This window comes from Electrophorus electricus, chromosome 15 (assembly GCF_013358815.1).
Source record: "Electrophorus electricus isolate fEleEle1 chromosome 15, fEleEle1.pri, whole genome shotgun sequence".
In the NCBI taxonomy this organism is placed as follows: Eukaryota; Metazoa; Chordata; class Actinopteri; order Gymnotiformes; family Gymnotidae; genus Electrophorus; species Electrophorus electricus.
In genome coordinates, this window is record NC_049549.1 from 11262493 (window position 1) to 11283779 (window position 21287).

General features: G+C 40.8%; 1 protein-coding gene across 1 annotated transcript in view; it reads right to left on the reverse strand.

Moving 5' to 3' along the window:
• Positions 1 to 651: 651 nt before the first annotated feature.
• Positions 652 to 21287, reverse strand: part of grm5b (glutamate receptor, metabotropic 5b) — a 56214-nt gene continuing 35578 nt past the window's right edge. The window contains exons 3-8 of the mRNA XM_027012180.2: positions 17816 to 18051; positions 15065 to 15311; positions 14456 to 14624; positions 13310 to 13436; positions 10634 to 11576; positions 652 to 5428 (exon numbers count right to left, since the gene is read on the reverse strand). Coding sequence (XP_026867981.2) covers positions 4462 to 5428; positions 10634 to 11576; positions 13310 to 13436; positions 14456 to 14624; positions 15065 to 15311; positions 17816 to 18051 — 2689 coding nt within the window. The 3' untranslated portion in view covers positions 652 to 4461. The remainder of the gene's footprint in view (positions 5429 to 10633; positions 11577 to 13309; positions 13437 to 14455; positions 14625 to 15064; positions 15312 to 17815; positions 18052 to 21287) is intronic.

Below are 21287 nucleotides of genomic sequence, written 5' to 3' on the forward strand. Positions count from 1 at the left end.
CTGAAGATTCCGATGGCTATTGAGCTTAGTGAAAGGTACTAACAATTTATCTGTGCTACGAACCCCAGGAACCACACTAAGCCCCGCACTGCCACGCCCACTCGCACACACCCCCGATCTGATTCACCAGAGTACTAACATACACCTGATCCTCATCCTCCTCAGTACTGCCCCCCTACTTAAGCTTCCCTTCCTCACATTCACATCATGAAATATTGCTGACTCAATGTTGCGTCCCGAGCTTTCCAGATCCGCGTTTGATCCTGGACACCCCCCACCCCGCCAGACTCTGCCCCGTGATACCGACCTTGGAACAGCCAGCCCAAGAATACCAGCCTGATTATATGAGTTTGATTTCACTATTAAAACCTCTTGCAATTGGATCCTCTTTCTTGTGTGCGTGTTCAAACGTTACATTCTGACAACTGAAATTCTAATAAAATGACAATGTGTAGTAGATAATAGCACTGTAACCAATATTATAATTTACAATACTCCCATTAATATTTAGCCATGTAACTTTATGCTATGATTTGATTAATTGATCTTTGAACTGAGCAAGATGATGCATATTAGTATCATGACAAATCTGTACAGTGACTTAAAAAATAATTACATTAAATCCTTGAGGGATTTAGATGTATTCCAGGTTTTTAATAATTATTCAAAAGATATCTTGTCATACAGTAGCACAATGGTTTTCAGATGACCAGAAAAAAAAGGAAAGGAGATATGCTTCTAAATAGCGGTAAGCGCTTTTTTTTCCACAAATTCCGCTCACAAAGCTGCATGAAACTATTTGAGATATCAACAAAAATCACCTTCAGAACCACATTAACAATATCATATTACATTCTACAGATCTCTACATTAGAGAATCAGTAAAACACAAGCCCCAATATATCAAACAAAAAAGTTCAAATGACAAAAATCAATCAAATAACACAAAAATGTAAAGCACATCAGTTCAGTTCACACAGATGGAATTGGCACAGGTTGGTAAAAGTCTGATACGGGCTGGTTTTCCAGACACTGTTTAAGACCAGTACTGAACTTTGAAACTTTTTTCAATGGAAAATTTTAAGTCCAGGTCTGAACTTGATGAGTGCCCAGAAAAGTAGCCCTAAACATTTTATTGATCCAAACCTATACATCACACCAAACGCTGTTCCTCTGGAAACATCTTTTCCTTCTGTGACAGAAGGATATTGCATTCTAGTCCATTAGCTTTTTGTTCCTTGCATTTGTCAACATCACTCCACAAAAAATAGGATATTTACTAATGTCTCAATATAGCAAAATGTAAACATCAATGAACGCATGTCTAGGCAGCAACATTCACTTAACTGACACGTTCTCATATAATCCTAAGAATGATTCTGAGATTAGGATAGACAAATTTTGCTGGGTTTGAGTTTTTCTGTAAAATGTTAGTGTTTTTTAAAGTCACTTGACTACACATTGTCTAGACCTGTCCATGTATGCCACAGCCCTCCGGTATTGCAACATGTAGAATGGAGAATTTTAATTCATAATCAATTAAAAATCAGTGTTAAAATTTAAGCACTGTTAATGCCTAATTAAATTACAAATATTATACCAAAAGGCCAAGTAATAACGACAGAAAAATTTCAAATAACTTTCCAAATGCAATTAGTATAGAAGACACAAGTGTCCAATCTGATTCAGAGCAGGTCAGATATTTATTGATCATTTGGTAGAAAAAGCCTGAACCCAGTCTGGACTTCTGGGGATGAGGTTGCTGGCCAAGAGGGTATTATGATTATAGAAGAGATTAAGATTGTAGAGGATATTATGAGCCAAAATGTACATTAATTTTATAGACATTATTCAAGTTATTACTTAATATTAAATAAGTTATTATTCATAATTCCTTTAGTTAAAACCTAGCGGTGTGCAGGCAAGCCAGAAAAGCTTTCTTCTCTACAGTCAAAAGTTTGGACACTTTTGCTTTTTTATTTATACACTTTTCCATATATGAATAAAAAACAATGACAGTGACAAATCCATTAAGCTATGGAAATATGTAGTTACCAGAAAAAGCAATAAATAAATTTAAAAAAATCTTTTATTTTAGACTCTTCTTCAAGGTTGTCACCATGACCACAGTTTTGCAGTCTTCTGATACATTGTCTGAGGAACTAAAGTAATAAAGCAAAAAAAAAAAAAAAAAAAAAAAAATACACTTGCTGGTGGGGCATTTTAGGTAAAAAAGAAAAGAAATCAAACTCTGTGTGTCCAAACTTTTGATAGGGCATTTCTGTGGAACTGTGTGCTTATACTTTCCAAAACCCACATCTTAGAAAGAAGCATGTTCACATCACCTTAAAAATATCCATTGGTATTGTATTGCTCTGTGGCAGACTGGTGGAGTAGGTATACCCTACATATCAGTGGTTATATCTGTGTCTATTACATTTCAATTTTGTATCTGAAGCACATGGATCCAAATGAATAAATAAAAATATAAGAACCAGTATAATCAATAAAAATGGTTGGCAATCAAAAGAGACATTTTAAATGATCATGAAACTTAATCTCAGTTAGCATGAATATCATCGCATTTCTAGGTGCTTTGTGTATATTCATGGTAGTATTGCTGTACGTCTCGAGAACTGGAATATTTATATATTTCTTTAAAAAAGGAACACAGCATCCATTACTATAAAACATTTGACATTATTTTATGAAATAAACATATAGTCCCCCATCAGTCATCCCATGTACCTAACCCCTTTGGCACTATATCATATAGTACTTTGTATTCTGTATATAATCACTAGATATTTGAATAGCCTCACATTCATTAGAACACATTTAATACATGTGGATATGATTATTTGTAAAAAATAAATAAAGATCTCTCAGGAAATGAATGTCAAATTTTGCTAACTGGTAATGGAGATGTTTTCATTAGACCATGAGGTGATGAACCATGTTGTTCTGTAAGCATGCCCTTTGTATGTTCACAATCATTATGACAGGGAGGTGGAAATGATTCAGCAGTGACACTCTGGTGAACTAGGACTGAAACGGATTAAAAACCAGTCAGACCTTTCTTTTGAAATGTTCAAAAGCATTTCTGTCTCTTGGGAAGGGTAAAAATGGGTGGGTGGTATCTAATTAAATGCAATTATTTACTCAAAAGCCCTTTATAAATGAAATAGACAAAAATGTCCACATAACAAATATGTATTTGAAACTTTCAGCATTTAAATAATATGAATTATTGAGTGTCATTAGGTAAGTGGATGGCAGTGAATCAGCCTAATTCACCAGAATCATTTTGACTCACTGGAATGCAATGTGGTATGCTTGAACCACTCTGATGATGCTGGAATATATTTGATAATGTTAGATTCACTAGTATTTGATTCACTAGTATTGTGTTCAAAAATGCCAGAATCATGTGACTCTGTAAACGAACACCTCTAAACAAGAGCAAAGACAAAAGGTACAAGAAGTTTGGTCCCACATTTTAAGATTCACAATAACATACATTTATCATTCTAAATCACACAAAAAGATATTCCTGGATTTTGAGAAGCACATAGAGACAGCAAATGAAGGAAAGAAAAAAGAAACCATAAAAGAAAAGAGGGAGCAAATGAAAAATAATAAACGAAAAATTCATGTGACAAAATGTTATCACTGTATATTTACAGGACCTTGGAGTAAATAAATGAAAGCACTTTGTTTCTGAGTCTGTCAGATCAGGCCATCAGCCCCACATAGACTTCTCACCAGAATAAATAACCTTTTGAAGTATAATTCCATTTAAAACATTATTTAGTGTCTCCAAACATCTCAGCATCTTAATATCTCATCCTCTGGGTATACACAAGTATGTGTGTGTGTATGTGTGTGTGTATGCATATGTTTGTGAATGTGTGTGTGCCAGATAGTTCAGCCCACACTTAATGATTCTTTTGCAATTTGCAGCGCTTCTGTTTCTCTGGCCAGCCCTTTAAAAACTCCATTTGTGATTATGCCAGCCTCTGAGAGCCATATGATAGCAGGAACAGTCCCCACAACATTGTGAGATTCCTGCAGGTTGGGTCCCCAGTTTTCTCTCTCAGTCACACAAAAACGCACGTTTTTTATTAATCTTCATAAAACCATCTCTAATTAGACAAAAGCCATGTTTGTTTAAGGCCACTACCAAAACAAACTGAAGAAACAATAACCAGAGTAGTACATTGTGGTATGTCAGATGCAGGCTGTCTGTAAACTGTTTCAATCAGAAGAAGCTTTAGAAGACACGGTGTAACTTCCTTTACTGGTCAGATCCAACAGTGAAAACATGTAAACACGCACACTATATAGTATATCAGTCTTTAGGCATTCCTTAACCACCTGCATAAGTCTTCCTATTTTATTTTGATTTTCTCCCCTCTGGATATCTCCATCCACATTCCTTCTCTCCTATGAGCGCAGTCCTCATAATGAGGAGGAGCTCTGGCTGTAGTGCCGCAGTACTAGGCACTCGTACTTGGGTGATGGGGTGGGGCCCAGGCCTGACTCGGAAGTGGGGGAGTTTGGGGAGGCACTCCCTGATGCCACAGAGTCCCTAAAGGGTGAAGGAGGTGTTAGGGCCATCAGTTCCTCCAGCTCGTCCTTCATAACCGGGGAATCGATTGCTGAGGCTGTGCCCACCATCAGCTCTTTGACACTAGGCACAGGAGAGCTCCTTTTCCCTGCACCCCTGGAAGAGTTAGGTAGGGGGCAAGAAGGTGGTGGCCGACCGCCATTTGACTCCACTGGTGGGAGTGGCTGGATCTCAGCATAGGTGGTCATGGTGGTAGGCATGGAGACTTCTCGCGGGAGGAAGTAGGGTGGTGGGCAATTGGAGGAGTGAGCATGTGCAGACATGCTTGTGGACAACCCCATGGTGCCTCCTGGTGGTGAACTGGAGAGCATCATGCTGTTAAGCTCACTGATGTTCGCGGTAAAGCGGTTAACCACGCAGCTGATCTGCTCCATCAGTGATCCCTGCGATGCACTACCACCTCCAGCTCCACCCACACATGCTACGCTGCCACTGCGGGGCGACTGGCTCATGTATGAAGAAACACATACTACCTGGTCATCAGCAGCTGGGACCCTCCCCAAAGCTCCTCCTGCTCTCTGACTCACGGTGCTGATTGGTGAGGGGGTTTGGGGACGATACGTGATTGGATATCGCTCTTCTGCTTCTGTGACTTCATAAAGCATCTTGTTGTTAGCACTGTCTGGTGTGAGGTCAGTCCCACCACAGTAACGCCCCTCTGAGGTCTTGGAAAACGGCTTGATGACAGCTGTCTGGTTGTTCTCACGTTTTTTGATGTGGAAGGACAGACGCTGCCACAAGTGACTGCCCTTGGAATTGCGCTCCGTTTGAGCCCATGTAACTGATTTTCCGTTGGAGCTAGGAAAGAAAAGAGGCAAAAGTGCATCGGTTTAGCAGCAGGTTTTTATATGTGGATGAGTGGTACTCAACCTTAGCTCTCAGATCAGTTCCCAGTATATGTTATCACTGGTAATTAACTGGGTACTTAATATAACTGGTTGGTCTTTTTGTCATCACACCTGACTAGCAGCATTTTACGTTTTCAGCATTCAGCATCATACAAATTAATACTTTAGCTGAATGGATGGCAATGAATCAACTGGGTTCACTATGAAATTGTGATCAGAACAACTTTGAAAATGCTGGAACAGATGTGATACTGTTAGATTAATAGTGTGATGAGATTTAAAGTTCTTGCTAACTTCCGCCAGACTTTCGCCAATCCCTTCCATCGAAACCCTCCTTCAAATCCAGATATTCCAAAGGCATTCACATTTAGCACATAACCTACTCTTCTGTGTACTGCAAGCATGCATAATTGACAGGCAGGGAGCACTGCCTCCTTGTGCAGAAGTTTCTGATTGGTTAACCCAGACTGTGTTGAAATCTTCAGTTGCCTATAAAAAGCCCAGGGCAGCCAAGTCACAAAGACATTAAGACATTAATAGAACTGCCTAGTGTAAACATTAGCTAGTGTAGTATGATTAATAGTAATAGCTATCAGAAAAGAATCTACAATTTCAATATGTACTAGTAATATATATCGTAATGGTCAGACAAGTGTTATTAAAATAATTTGAGTACATCGATTTTAACTGCTCAGTTAACTACCAGTGAGTACAAAATCCAGCACCAGATTTGAATTTAAGGGCCCAAGTTGTGTCATGCTGACAACAGAGGATATTGCTATAAGAACACAGCAATGAAATCATGAAATAATGTATTGTTAGTCTGCCATTTCAACACGGCAGCTGTCATCTCTAAAGCATAACCTTTTTTCATCTATCCATTCATTTTTCCACCTATTACTTAACAAATTGAGCAAGTAGTCTTGGGGCTTTTCTCAGTCTGTGTGTCTCTCTAAATTCTTTTTTTAATCCTCTAGGTTTGAGAGCATCGTTATAATTCATTTCGGTGAACTGGTGGAACTGGTATCTAAAGGCTATCTTTCCTGTTACTTCCCTTTCATCTGTTTCTCTCTCTCTCCCTCTGTCTGCTTGTCTCTGTTGGGGTTAATTAGCCTTGTTAGTCATGATTTATCTTTAATTAAGATGCTGATTTCATCATGTAGTCCTGATTGAGTAACAGCAAGTTCATAAACCAATGTAGTCCTGATTGAGTAACAACATGTTCATAAACCACCACCACACACTCACACACACACACACACACACACACACACACACACAAAAGAAAAACTAAAAGCAGCTATTCTATATGCACAGTCTCAATGCATTTAAAATGCTTAGGCAAGTAGAGACACACACACTCATTCACAGGCATCTTCATTCCCTAATCCATTCTGTATGCACTAGACATAATTTTAAGGCGCTTTGTAAATAAGGCCTCAGAACAACTGACCATAGTTATTAACCCCCCCCCCCCCCTTCACCACACACACATACACACAGTTAAATTAAGTCCTGGTGTTTATTGCACATGAAATGTAGAGCAGACATACTATGTAACAACAAACCCATGATAGTGGCCACACTCATTTAAGAGCGTAGGAGATTAATATCAAAAGGCTACAGCATTTTAAATGTTTTTACTCTCCTCCCTCTCTCTCTCTCTCTCTCTCTATCTCTCTCTCTCTTGAGACAGAGGTAAACAGACAAGCTTCACTTCCATTGAGAAATACCAGTCCAAAAACAGAAACAGAAAGAAAGGGAAGGAGAAGACACTACTCCACCTCTGGGCACTTTTCTGTTAATGAAATCCCACCCTTGAACTAAACCAGTGCTGACTCAGACTTTTCCTCCCTGTTGCGCTCTCTCTCTCTTTCCCTCCCTCTCACTGAGATGACTCAATCATTCACCTTCCTCACTCTCTCACTGTGTCTCCCCATGTGTCCTTCTTCCTCCTACTCACTCGTTTATGATGACAACAAATAGTCAAGCTCCATCTTTTATTTGTCATCGTTCCCTGTTTTGTTTTGTTTTTCTGCGTCCCCCTCCGCATTACTGCCTGAGTTAACTCACCTGCTGCACTTTACCAGGTATGCTAATGCTGGAAGACATTCACTTGCTACGCTAACTAGTGGAAAACACAAAAATGTATGGTACTTAGTTCCGGTGCTGTTCAGTGGTCACCAGTCTTCACACCCAAGGTCTATCGCACTACATAGCCCTCTTCCAAACCTAATCTCTAAAATCAAAAATAAACACCAAATCAATGAATCATCGTCTTCAGAAGATTCCAACTAGGTAGATCAGGTAGGTTAGTGCTGGTTTGGACCTGACCAAGTGAACTGCTAGGATGGGTTTTTAACCACTGATGTGTTTTAATATTAATCAGGAATATTTGTGACTCAGTTTAAGACTCTGACTGGTCTCTGTGGGTTTTAGATATATTTGTTTCAGCCTTTCATCCAAACAAATGATTTCATTAATTAGGTTTCCTTGTTTGCTGAGCAGGAGCTTGTTAGTGTAATCAATTCGTGCAGTGTGTGGGTGAAACTAAAACCGACACACACTGCAGACCTCAGTGCACTGAGGTGAGCATTAGATCTAACTGTCAGGAAATTCTCCGCAACAGCAATTAGGAGTCAAGGTTAATTGGACATGATACCATAAACATAGTCAGAATACCATAGTTGGAAACAGGCAGGAGTAGTAACCAAATAAGAAATCTGACAGGGCAAACTGTACAAAAACACCAGGAGATATTTCTAAATTGTTACGGAACGCTCGCCTCTCAAGAGTCACGTGATTGGCCCGCCACATGCAATGGGAGGATCTCTGTTTGTTTGTGACCATGCCTGCACACCTGCACTGGGTTAGTGTTGTGTGTATATAAACCCGTGTCGTGGTGCAGTGCAGTGCAGTGCTGTCTTTGATATGTTTGCCTTTGTGCACGTTTGTCTTTGTAAATGGTTGCCCTTGCTCAAGCTTGTTATATGTTTGTAAATGTTCACCGTTAATATCATGTGTGTGTGCCAACGTTATCTTCGTTTCACGTTAATTAAAGTCCACGTGAAAGGGGTCTGCCTCCTGCCCCTCGCCCTTCGGCACTCGGGCTGTCATATGAATCAAATCATACAAAAACACAGTGTGATATTCAGAAACCAAACAGTACAAATACTCAGGGCAATATTCATAATATTCATGTGTGTACAACAACACAGGGTGATATTCTTAAATCAAAAGCCATGACAAAGGTTCAGAACTGGGAAAGCCCAACACCAAACAAGACTTTGAAGAGAAACAATCAAAACAGGGACCTGACAAACAAGGCAGATAACAAGGGACAGCATTTGGGAGAGGGAGACCTCTGAAGGCAAGGAGGGGAATCATCTTGAGCAGATGTGACATAATCTATATATTCCTAAACCTCTTTTAAAAGTCTATTAGCTAATTGAATAATGATTTTGTTTGTTTTTATGAGTGTGTGTGTGTTTTCTCATTACACCTAATTATAATATTATAAACAATACTTACTGCCAGTGAGTATACAGATACAGAGAGTCTAATGGCTAGGATGACCTCTATATATTCCCATTTTGTTTGTGTGTGCGTGTGTGTGTGTGTGTTAGAGAAAGAGAAAGGGAGAGAGAGAGAAATCTATACTTTCATTTCCATAATCGCATGGTAAGTTCACAAGTTCACTCAGCAGGCAGAGTAGGCATTTTCTGTCTCTTAGCAGCAATTACTGGAATGACTCTTACTACACAGCTACCCTACACACACAAACACACACACAAACAAACTCACATACTCATACACATGCACACTGCTCTTACTATACAGCTAACCTCCACCCTCTGCCCATAGACATGCATACACTGTGCTCTTACTAAACAGCTACCAACCCCCCCCCACCCCCGACACACACACACACACACACACACACACACACACACACACACACACACACACACACACACATACACTCATGCACACAGTGACACAGCGAAGTCCTCTTGATCACACACTCAGCTCAACACCATGAACAGTGCTAACAGCACTTCAGCACCCTGGAGAGCTGCTGTTCACAACATACCAGACAGAAGTAGAAACACTACTCTTTCCAAGGGGGGAGGGGTGTGCTATGTAAAGGCTGACGTTAGTGGGTTTACTGAGATTTTTCAGTCAATTTGGTGCATTTCTCTAAACATTGTTAACATTTGCAACACAGTCAGTGTATTTAAAACAATTTGTACAAACAGCACCACACAAAGGATTACCTGCAAAAGCCCATAACTTACTTAATCAAAATCCTTAATTTGTCTCAAAACTAAATATTTGTTTGAACATGTCAGTCTCATCAGAATGACAAGCAGATCATTCTTGCATCATTCTTTATGAGGAGTAAAAATTCTTAGCCATGTTGTGAAATATGTCAATAGTGTCAATAGTGTATTCTAAGTATTTTCTGATGGCTAAGGTTTTGATAACAGGGATTGAAAATGCACAAGACAGCACCTTTTCTGTGTGACATATCAGTGTCAACAGTACAGTCACACATTTTATGCAGGGGCTTGAAAGAGATCGGACAGGATTCATATTTATGCTTTTACTGTTTGTACTGTACTTTGTTGATCATGTCATTGCAATACAGAGATTGTACAGCACTCCCCTTCATACACACATTCTCCTTCATTCACATTCTGCTTCATACATGCATTCTCCTTTAAGTGAAAGTCAAGATTAACCTGAGATAACTTATGCATTGAATGAATGTAATGACTTATTATTATTATTAATAATAATCACATATAGCGCCTTTCTCAAACCCAAGGACACCTTTACAGACAGAAATCAGCTTTATGCAGTGAACTAATGCCTAGATGTTTTGGTAAGACTCTTTAACAGAGAACAAGTATAATACATTTTGATCATCATGACATACGCAATTGATAATGTAACAAACAGCAGACAACTGTACATCACCAAAGTATTTGCTTTTGTTCAAAACAATGAGAAATTATTTTTATGATGTTACGATTATATTCCGATCTTCAGTGGCCTCTTGAATCCATTCTGTTATTTGTTTTCCTAGTTCACAGCACAGTGAACACATGCAAACACTCACACTCACTCAAGCACTCACTGCCAGGCTCACCTGAGTGTTTCGCCAGACGACCCCCTCCGCTTCCACAGGTTGACGAGACTGCTGGAGCGGCTGGCAGCGGATGATGCCGCCTTGCCGTCGCCCACGTGCATGCGCACCACGGTGGAGGTGGTGAAGGCACTGCGTACGTTGCGCTCCGGTTTGGCCAGGATGATGTAGACCTTGGGCACAAACATGCAGCCCAGTGCTACCGTGGCACTGAGGCTCACCGAGAAGCATGTGGTGATGATCTTGTAGTTGGAGCCGAAGTAAATGGGCACGAAGGCCAGCCAGATGACGCAGGTGGTGTACATGGTGAAGGCGATATACTTGGCCTCGTTGAAGTTGGCTGGCACGTTGCGCGTCTTGAAGGCGTAGAAGGTGCAGCTCATGATGAGAAGGCCGTTGTAGCCCAGCGGTGCCACCACGCCCAGGTTGGTGATGTTGCAGATGAGGTGCACCTCTCGGATGGACGGGTAGTCAAAGACCACTTCGGGAGTCTCCATGACAAACAGTGCCACGATGATGCCCAGCTGGAGGAGGATGAGGATGAAGGCAATGATCAGCTGGGCGCAGGCGCTCATGAAGCGCGGCTTCTTGGTGCAGATCTTCTTCTTGCTCCCGGCCAGGATGCGAGCAATGCGGTTAGTCTTGGTGACCAGGGCAGAGTAGCTCATGGCTGGGGAGAGACCCACGCCCAGGCGCTGCAGGTAGCAATAGACCAAGCGCGGCTTGGCAATCAGGCAGAATGTGCAGAGGTAGCCCAGGCAGATGCCCGCCAGGATGATGTAGCACAGCTCACGGCTGGACGACTTCACCACCGGCGTGTCCCGGTAAATGATGAAGATGAAGGTGACAAAGAACGTGGCCATCAGGCCAAGGCAGGAGAAGACCACAGCGGCGATGGGCTCAGGGTCGCCCCACCGGAGATACTCCACCGGGATGGGGTCACAGCCTGCATCAGGGGGTAGAGACCATTGTTGGTTTCTCTCTTTTTTTTTTAATAGTTCTGTAATCCAGACATTGAAAAACTAATTGTACTTAGCATGCTGGTGAAGCAGCATGAACTGAGAGATGGAGAGATAGCAACTGAGAGAAAGTGAATGATAGCGAACATGAGAGAACAACAAAGGGAAGCAAGTGCCCTGACAGCATTCAGATATTTTCTGAGTTCAATTTCCATTTTTCAGTTGCTTCCTCTATCAGCTGTCCATCCCCCAGACTCTCAGGTGGAGATTTAATGGAAATTGCAGAATGAAATGAATTGGCTTAGAGAGAAACACAAAAGCAATTCGTTCACAAGCTGTCATGACAGGCCTGGGGCAAATATTAGCACTTGAGCTGAAATGTCCTCCGTTATATAGCCTATACCCAGCCACCCACAACACACACACACACACACACACACACACACTCACACATCTAAAGATGTCCAGTCATACACATGAACACACATACATGCCAGCAGGCCTGTACACTAATCTGATTTTTGTGTTCAACTTCTAACAGGGACACCCCCCATTTCCAATTGTGTGTCTGTCTGTTGCTCTCTCTCACTCTGTCTCTTGGCCTAGTTGACCATGATTGGACAGTGGTTAATGGTAGCTCTTAGAGTGTTTCAGAGCCTGACTGCCATCAGTAGCTAGTGGCCCTGTTACTCCAGCCCTGTTACTCCTCTGCTCACTCACACTAGCCACCGGTTCATTAGATTACACATCACAGTATGCTCGCTGAGAAACAGACAGACAGACAGATCTGCTTGTAAAGCAAAAAGCGCATGAAGGAGTGAGAGGGGGGAAGAGAGAATTGATAAGTTCAATAGAGCAGCTGAGATCCAGCCAAATTGTGTGTGTGTTTTCCTACAGGACACTATGGTCAGTATTGCCCTGATAATGTTTATTGAAATTGATTCCCAATCCCTCTCACTCACTCCCTCTCTCTATCTGTCTCAGACAGATATAATCTAGCCTAGTCTAATATTACATTTTGGCATATCAGATTGGTCTATAGAAATGTAATCTATCCATCTGTTACTGGAACATGAGCTAAAGTGACACTGTTCTGGAGCTTTTGTTCTCAAGCATGAATATTAAGCATTAATTTGATATGAAACACTTTTTACATTTTTACTACATTTACTACATCAGCAAGGGTATCTGAGCTGTTCTTCACACTAGGTCTGGGATTCTGCAAAATCAGATTAATCTGAATATTTACTTTTTAATTCTTCTAAGAACAAACAAAGCAAAAAAAATAACGCAAGGTAAACTATTTTAGCACAACGGTACAAATACAGAAAAAGGCAGTTTGGCCATTCCTTTTAAGAAAGCTGAGGGGGGCTTTCAGAATCATTAGTCCTTATCAGCTCTACATCCATGTTAGCAAATTAAATAAAACAAAATATCTGTCTTATTGATACATAATACATCCAAAAATTGCTACATGAGTAGGAGAACCTAAAAGTGAAATTGGGAAAACATTGGATAGCTTACTGTGATAATTCCTGCAGTTCAGTGTATAACTCGTTCAAAAACACTTCTCATTGGGGTCTAACAGTGTAGGCTGAACACTCATTAGTCAGCCAGTGATGCAATACATCTGTCTCTTTATTGTCTTTATTTGTTTGTAGGGTCTGTTAGTCTAACTGCTTGTGTGGAAACGCTCCTACTTGTGTATTTGTGGACGCACCGGTGAGGTCGTCGGTAGGCCAGGAGCCAAGGTCACAAGCCTTACAGCTGTACTCATCGAATACAAACTCGTTCTCCTTACAGGGAGTACATGTCCAACAGCAACTCACCTCTCCTTTACGGATTACCTACACACAAAAAGAGGGAGAGGGATTGTGTTATTGAATTAATTGCCTAACTTTTATTTTCTCTTACATATTGAATTTGGAAGAAAGAAAGAAAGAAAGAAAGAAAGAAAGAAAGAAAGAAAGAAAGAAAGAAAGAGAGTGAGAGAGAGAGAGAGAGAGAGAGAGAGAGAGAGAAATATTTCTCAGTGATATTAAAGTTTAAAAAATTCAACTGATGCATTCAAAAGTTCAAAGTCTCTGAAAGAACATCATGCACACTAAAAAGTAAAGCCAGAAAAAGTATGTCTGAGCAGGTTTAGTTTAAATCAGCCTACAACTAAACGGTTTGTATGTACATTCTGGACCACACTTGCCATCACTGGGTGATTCTAAATGTACAAGATTCTCAGTCACAAGCTAGCTATGGCCAGCTCGAGAGCAAGCACTCAACTGGACATGGTCATGTGGGCCGTGCATGATGGGAACAAGCCATCAGCATGTATTCAGCAGTTCAGTTCAGGTTTTAGTACTTTAAACCAGTGTTTTTCTGTTTTGGTGCCAGGATACACACCACCTGCTCTAGGAAGGTTATTGCTGCCCATGCTCGTTGGGTAATTATTGAGCGATTCATTAGCGTGGTCAGGTGTGTTAGAGTGGGGAAATCTCAAAGATGTCCAATGCATTGGATTAGGAAGAGAGGCTACATTATTGGCAAAAGGGTGGAGGTCCAAAGAATGGAGTAGTTACTGAGGATAGGTGAGGTTGTTGGAATGGAATGACAGTAGAGGAATGGAGTTTTGGAAGAAGGGTGTTTTCTGGGGCTGGACTACTGAGAAGGATTGGAGAAGGAGTTACTGGAACAAAAACAGAAAAACAATATTAAGCAAACAGTAATTTGAAGCGGTTGAATGTGGTTTGTGGTAGTGTATAGAACAGAAAATCAATTAGATCTGGAGATGTAGTGTTAATGTAACAGGGAGGAATGTGTTCTCCACTACAGACATGCTGACATCTAAAACCTGAGACAGCAGGAGACTGACCTTAATCTGGCCTTTGGCACAAGGTTCACTGCAGACAGATTTGATGATGGCATCTTTACTCGGCCAGATCTCGTCGTCGTCGATCTGCAAGCCGCTATTATCCCAGCTCCCTACATTAGTGTAGTCATAGTAGTCCTTTCCCATCTTCTTAAAGTTCATTATTACATAACTTAAACAAAAGTACACAAACACACACGCAGTCATCCTTTCACATCTTGTTCTTGTTCATGTTAACACACCTAAACCCACAATCACATATGCAAGCACAAGAACACATGCAAAGAACACCAAAAAGTAAACAAGATTTCACTATCTAATAATCCATAATCCCATAATGATATAACAACTCCACCGTGGCTTTATCAACATGGTAAAAAAAAAACTGCAGCAGTAATCTATGTTCCTGTTCCAGCTCATGTTGGCTTACTAAAATATTTAGCTCATTAACTCTGTGGGTTAAAGTAAGGACATAGGAATTGATGGATGGCTGAATGGATGAATAAATGACTGAAAGATGTGTGTGAAGTATTGTTTCATTTATGGCTTAATTGTTTGAATGGTTTAATAATTGATTCACTGATTCATTGGCAGACAGATCATGTGCGGTACCTCCCCGGAGAGTCTCCGTTCTCATCAAACTGAATGTTCTCCCCAGAGACCCCTGTGAAGTTGGTCTTCATGAGGTATTCAAGGAGCTTTGCTCCATCTATGGGCTTCATGGCATCACATAGTCCCGGGGTGCCGAGACAGAGCACTTTCTGCATTTTGTGCAGTCCATACGCCATGCTGTAGATGGCGTTGATCACGAAGCCCATCTTAGTGTCCTGAGCATATTGCTGACGCAGTGAATCCCGTTCTGCAGCACAGTGAAGAGGAGAGAGAGAAGAAGAAAACAAATTACAGTGTAATGGCTAAGATCAATATACACAAACTCACAAGCACACTCATACTGGAATTTCACCCATAGCACATACAGAAAATAGCATTATTGTTTTATTATTAATTGCTACCCATGCAGCAAATGCATCTCTGAAACCCTGCTCCTGGAGACCTTCTGCTCTGCAAGGTTTAGCTCCAACCCTGCTTCTGGAGATCTTCTGTCCTGCAGAGTTTAGCTCCAATCCTGTTCCTGGAGATCTACCTACAGAGTTTAGCTCCAACCCAAATCTGACAAACGTGGCTTTTAAATTTTACTGATGCAAAACTGTGCAATTCAGGAGGAATGCTGAAAAAACAATAAAGTAAACAGATCAAATTAAAGGATTTGCAGTTCACTGGAATACACTTACTTATTTAAATGAACCCTTAACTCTTAACTTACATTTTAATTGCTGTTATAAATATGATATACATTTTCATGACATTAGCCAGTGTTCTTGCATTTATACCATAGACCACATTCTCACATTTGAAGTGTTCAACTTCAAAAGACTTTTAATAGTGAAGTCTGTATACAACCTTTAAAGCATTTAATCCCTCTAAACAGTGTAAAATGTTTATTTAGTGTTAATTCTTTTGCTTTGATACTAGGTGCATGTCTTTGTAAGCTGTATATTAATGTGACGTGAACAAAGTCCATTGGGAGCTGCGACTAAAGCAGCAGTTGGGTTTCCATCCATAAACAAATATTAGATGCGCAAATAGAAATAATTCTTATACCCGTCCCCATGGAGATATGTAAAAAACAGAACAACAGGCTACAATCTACTGCAGCCCAGATTTTAATGGCTGCGTATATATGTATGTGTGTGTGTCTGTGTGTCTGTGTGTGTGTATGTGTGTGGGCATGAAGGTATGTACATCTGACCTGAATGAGTTTAATTCTAATTACCTCAAAGCCTTGACACACTCCCTCCCCATCTAAACTTCCATTACATCTAAAGGACTATGGCTCTCACAATCCACTCTACCACAAAAAAAATTGATGTTTGAACTCACATAAGTAGCCTCTCTCTCTCTCTCTCTCTCTCTCTCTCTCCATTACTCTCCATCTCTCTCTCTTTCTCTCTCGCAGGCACACACATTCTCTCTCCTTTCTCTTCTCTGTTTCTGAGATTCTTTATAAAAGAAATTTAGCAATTCACCGGTCACGGCCAGAGATTCCGTGTCGTTTTATACCACTGTTCTTTTCTTATTGAAATTGAGCTATTTGAAGCGACTCTGCTTTGAAGCAGCACACAAGATGCTTGAGGTTTGTGTATGAATGGAGAAAAGAAGGGAAGAGAATCTGAGATGGAAAGAGGTGGAGCAAAAAAAAAGAAAAATATATCGTTGGAAGAGGGACAAATGAGGACGTTGGGAAGCGGGACAAGGACCAACGAGGACAGAGGGAGAGATGGGACAAAATGAAAATAAGAGAGTAATCATGTGCCCTGCGTGAGTCTGCTCTGCATTGTGAGAGAGAGCGTGATAGAAACGGCAACGGAGAAACATGATGCAGGTGGTCCAGACAGGATCTGGGTTACTAAATAGAAAGTTTTGGGCCAGGTATATCTATATACATGTAGATATTAAGTTCTGTTATATCCTGGTGGGTCCCATTTGTGGGCGACTGAAAACAATTTGGGCTGCCTGAGAGGAATGAAATGGATTTGGCTTTGGGCTGGTTGTGGGTTAATGAGATGGGCTTGAGCCAGGTTGGTGGTCATTGTAATGGGCTTGAACCTTGTCCGAGTGTGTAATTATTGTGATATGTTTGGGCTTAGAGTGTGATTTTTGATATGGGTTTAGTTTAAGCATGTTTGCGTTAGTGAAATGGCCCAGTATATGATTAGCATTTGAATAGCCCTCTGCGACATCAACGTGCAAATATATTCATGAATAAATAGATAAATAAATGTGTGCATTGAGGACGTATCATAGATTTGCAGAAAGAGAAGAAATGATCCACCTCTCTGCCCAATCCACCAATCTCCCTCTCTCTCTCTCTCTCTCTCTCTCCTATCACAATCTAATCTCCAGTGTGTGTGCATATCTATGTGCATCCAATGTGCACGTGTATATCTGTGAGTACGCATGCGTACATGCAGTATGTATATGTATGTGTGTATATCTGTGTCTTTGTCAGTGTGTGTGTGTGTGTGTGTGTGTGCGTGTGTGTGTGTGTGTGTGTGTGTAAACTGCTGAAGGTGCAATTGTACTTAGGGTTCTCCTGAGACTGACCCTTCATTCTGCAGTGCGTGTGTGTGTGTGTGTGTGTGTCTCTGTGTGTACTAACTGCTGAAGGTGCAAGTGTATTTAGGGTTCTCCTGAGAGTGACCCTTCAGTCTGCAGTGTATGTGTGTGTGTGTGTGTGTGTGTGTGTGTGCGTGTGTGTGTGTGTGTGTGTGTGTGTGTGTGTGTGTGTATGTGTGTACTCACTGCTGCAGGTTCGGTTGAATTTTGGGTTCTCCTGTGGGTGACCCTTCAGTTTGCAGTGGAAACGATGTTGCCAGAATTCAGGGAACCAGGGGTTCCTCAGGTTGGTGTCAGGTCGCAGCTTTAGGTAGTAATCATCAAACCACTTCACATCCGCTGACTGAAGCTTGATTGTGATGCCGCCTGCTGCCTCTCGCACATATCCATCTGTCACATCATAACGGTCTGCCCACCCATCACTGCCAATGGAGGAGAGTAGAGAGTGTGGAGATAAGTACTGAGAGCAGTGAACACAGATAAGAAATAAAAGAAATAAAACTCTGGTGTCTGTGTGTGTGTGTGTGTGTGTGTGTGTGTGTGTGTGTGTGTGTGTGTGTGTGTGTGTGTGTGAGAGAGAGAGAGAAAGAGAGAGAAAGAGAGAGAGAGAGAGAGAGAGAGAGAGAGAGAGCGCATCATGCCCAAATTTCAAGGTGACCCATACACACTTCCCTAAGGCTATACACTGAGTTGCTACAATGTGATTGTGTCTGGAACTATCTACAGTAATGTATGGAACATTATTTTATACTATATATGTATACTGCCCTTCTAACTTTCTACTGGCTAATGTACACCTGTGCATGAGACAGTGCAGACTGAATCCCACATCAACTCTGCTATTCAGGAATGCTACTATTATGTAGTCAGTAAGGAAAGGAAACCTAAGAAAATAATGCAACACTATTTAATGTATAGCCACAACAACATCCTGTAAAACAGTGTGTATCACTGTTTAATTGGTATTTTTGTACCACAGGAACTAAGTGAATTTCATCATTTCCCTCACAATGTGAAGAATAATAAAATCACACTTTTATGTACTAAGCATACTAACAATAACAAAATAATATTAATATGGTCTACTAAAATGTAGTGCACCGTCAGAGATATAATCAGATATAAGTCAGAAAACAACAAAGGCAAGGACATTGGTGAGTGACAACCTTCTGCTAAACAACTGCCAAGGTTGAGGAAAGCCAGTGTGAAGCGATATGGGGCTTATGTCTATTAGTAAATGTAGTAACAGGGTCAGAACAGTGGCTGGTCTGGAGAGGGATTTCCACCGTTCAGAATCAGTAGCAGAGAAAATGTGGTTGCCAGCATGGTCCCTTAGTCCATTGTTTGTTGCAAGGGGTAATGAAGAGATCAACATGAGCAGATGGGAGACAGTGTGCAGCTGTGTAAGGTTGCAGCAGGTTGGCCATGTAAGATGGGACTACATTTCGGAGAGACGAAATTAGTTCAGTAGGAGAATCCTAAAGATGGTTTTATATTTAACGGGTATCTGTTGCAGAATGGAGGTGGTGTGCTGCCAAAATGTAATAAAAGTGAGGATCCTGGCAGCAGAGTTTATATTGTTGGAGATACTGAGGAGGAGACCATTGTGACAATCCAAGTGAGATGTAACAAGTACAAGGTTCAGTGTTTAAGCACAGGCAATAGAGAGGCTTTGGTAACAGACGTAATAAGTGTTACATTAGATAGGGATGGGTCCAGTGTAAGTGACACATTGCTGAACTCTGAGCAGTTGGTAGATAAAAGTATACAAATTTATCAGTTATTTGAAGCATGGTTTGAGAGTTCCGTTTTGTTAATATTAGCTTAGCAGTAAAATAGTCATTAATATCTTAGAGACAGACTTTTAGGATCAATGGAGGCAGAGGGGTGGATGGCTTAGAATGAATGTTAACATGGCTGTCGCAATGTATAACTGAAAATAAAGTGTAAATGAAAATAAAGGCTATGTTTATGGATCTTTTGACCGTGGGGTAGTAGACAGATAATAAAGAGTAATATATTCAGCATAGACTCTTGAGGGATGCCTTGCTTTACTGGAACTAGGGAAATCTTTGTATCCTCAATGGGACACATTATTGTATTTCTGCTACGTATTCTGCCTTTTTGCAAATGCATAACCACAAATTGAGTGTAATTTATACTGTGAATGTACTTTCTCACTGCTCATACTACCATTAATGTACATTTGTAAATATATATTGTTGCTTTTGGGAAGCTTTGGGAAAATTTTGTTGTATGCAATTATGCCAATAATGGCTCTTACTCTTATTTTTACTTACTCTTACATGCTCTCAACCATTAGGTGACTATAGTTTAAACCAGGCATGTCCAAGTCTGCTCCTGGAGGGCTGAGGTCCTGCAAAGTTTAGAGTTTGCTTTGCTCAGACACACCTACTAAACCTGGCAATTGATTGATGAGTTGAATAAAGTGTGTTTAACTAATATTAGTTATTGTAGCACTGTGTCAAACCCTGATCCAAGAGGGCCAGAGACCAGTGTGATTTGGTAATTACATATGCAAATGCACCTGATTCAACTTAATCAGTTATACTGGTGTTTTTTGCCTAGGTTCATTTTGTGGATCTGGTGTGAGATTTGCTGCTTTTGCATACACAGCTTTGAAATTCTCCTCGTACCTCTTCTCACTTGCAAAAGCAAGAAGACTTTCAATTCTGTGTTTGCAATAGATAACATCCTTATCCCTATCCTTATCAACATAAGCAAACTCAAACTCCTCCAATGTCCTGATGAAACCTGTGGCAGCATTGAATTTGCCCTCCTCTACTGTAGTCTCATCCTCTAAAATCCTTTCAAATGTCTGCAGGAGCCCATCATAGTTGCTGGCCACAATACTTACTAGCCATAAGGTAAAGACTCATGAAAGTTATCCTCTTAGTGGATTACCAAAGAAAATGTGGCAAATCCAGAGAGTTTTGCAAGAAACACCTTGGGTTCAGGTAAGCATTTCGCCAACCTGGGATAACACCACGTTTAATCTGTGTGCATGGCAGTGCACAAATATTGCATTTGGGACAATTTCTTTCCCTTTTGCCTGAAGCCCATTTAGACAGGAAGCCATGACAGCAGCCCCATCATACATTTGAGCCAAAAGTTTTCCTTTGTAATTGTAGGCCTGCATATGTTAATTTAAAATATTAAAGACAGACTGGGCAACTCGCCCTCCTGAAACATCAGAAAGTCCAACAAACCAATCCTGAATTTGGCCTGCAGTATCTACATCTATCACAACTAGACAGTGCATGAAATGAAATGTCAGTTGTCTCATCTACTTGCCATGCAAAAAAGGGAGCAGTCTGAACTTTGTCTTTGATTTCATCAAGGACATTGGCTGTAATGGCAGAAGTAAAATCATTCTTGAATTGAATGGGACATGCCAGAAAACACAGAGGATGACTGGATGTGAGTGGCTAAGACATTATCATACTAGCTAGGATTTTAGTGTAAGTCTTGTTTTTTAGCAGACTGACTGCACTCATCGTGGCCTCTGATGACCAAACAGTGTATTGACATTAATTAGGCAGATCAGACAGGCCCTTAATCCAGTGTTTCATCATGCCACCTGTATGTATAGAGCATCATCAGTTGCACATTCTATTCTGACTCTGCCGAGTTCTAC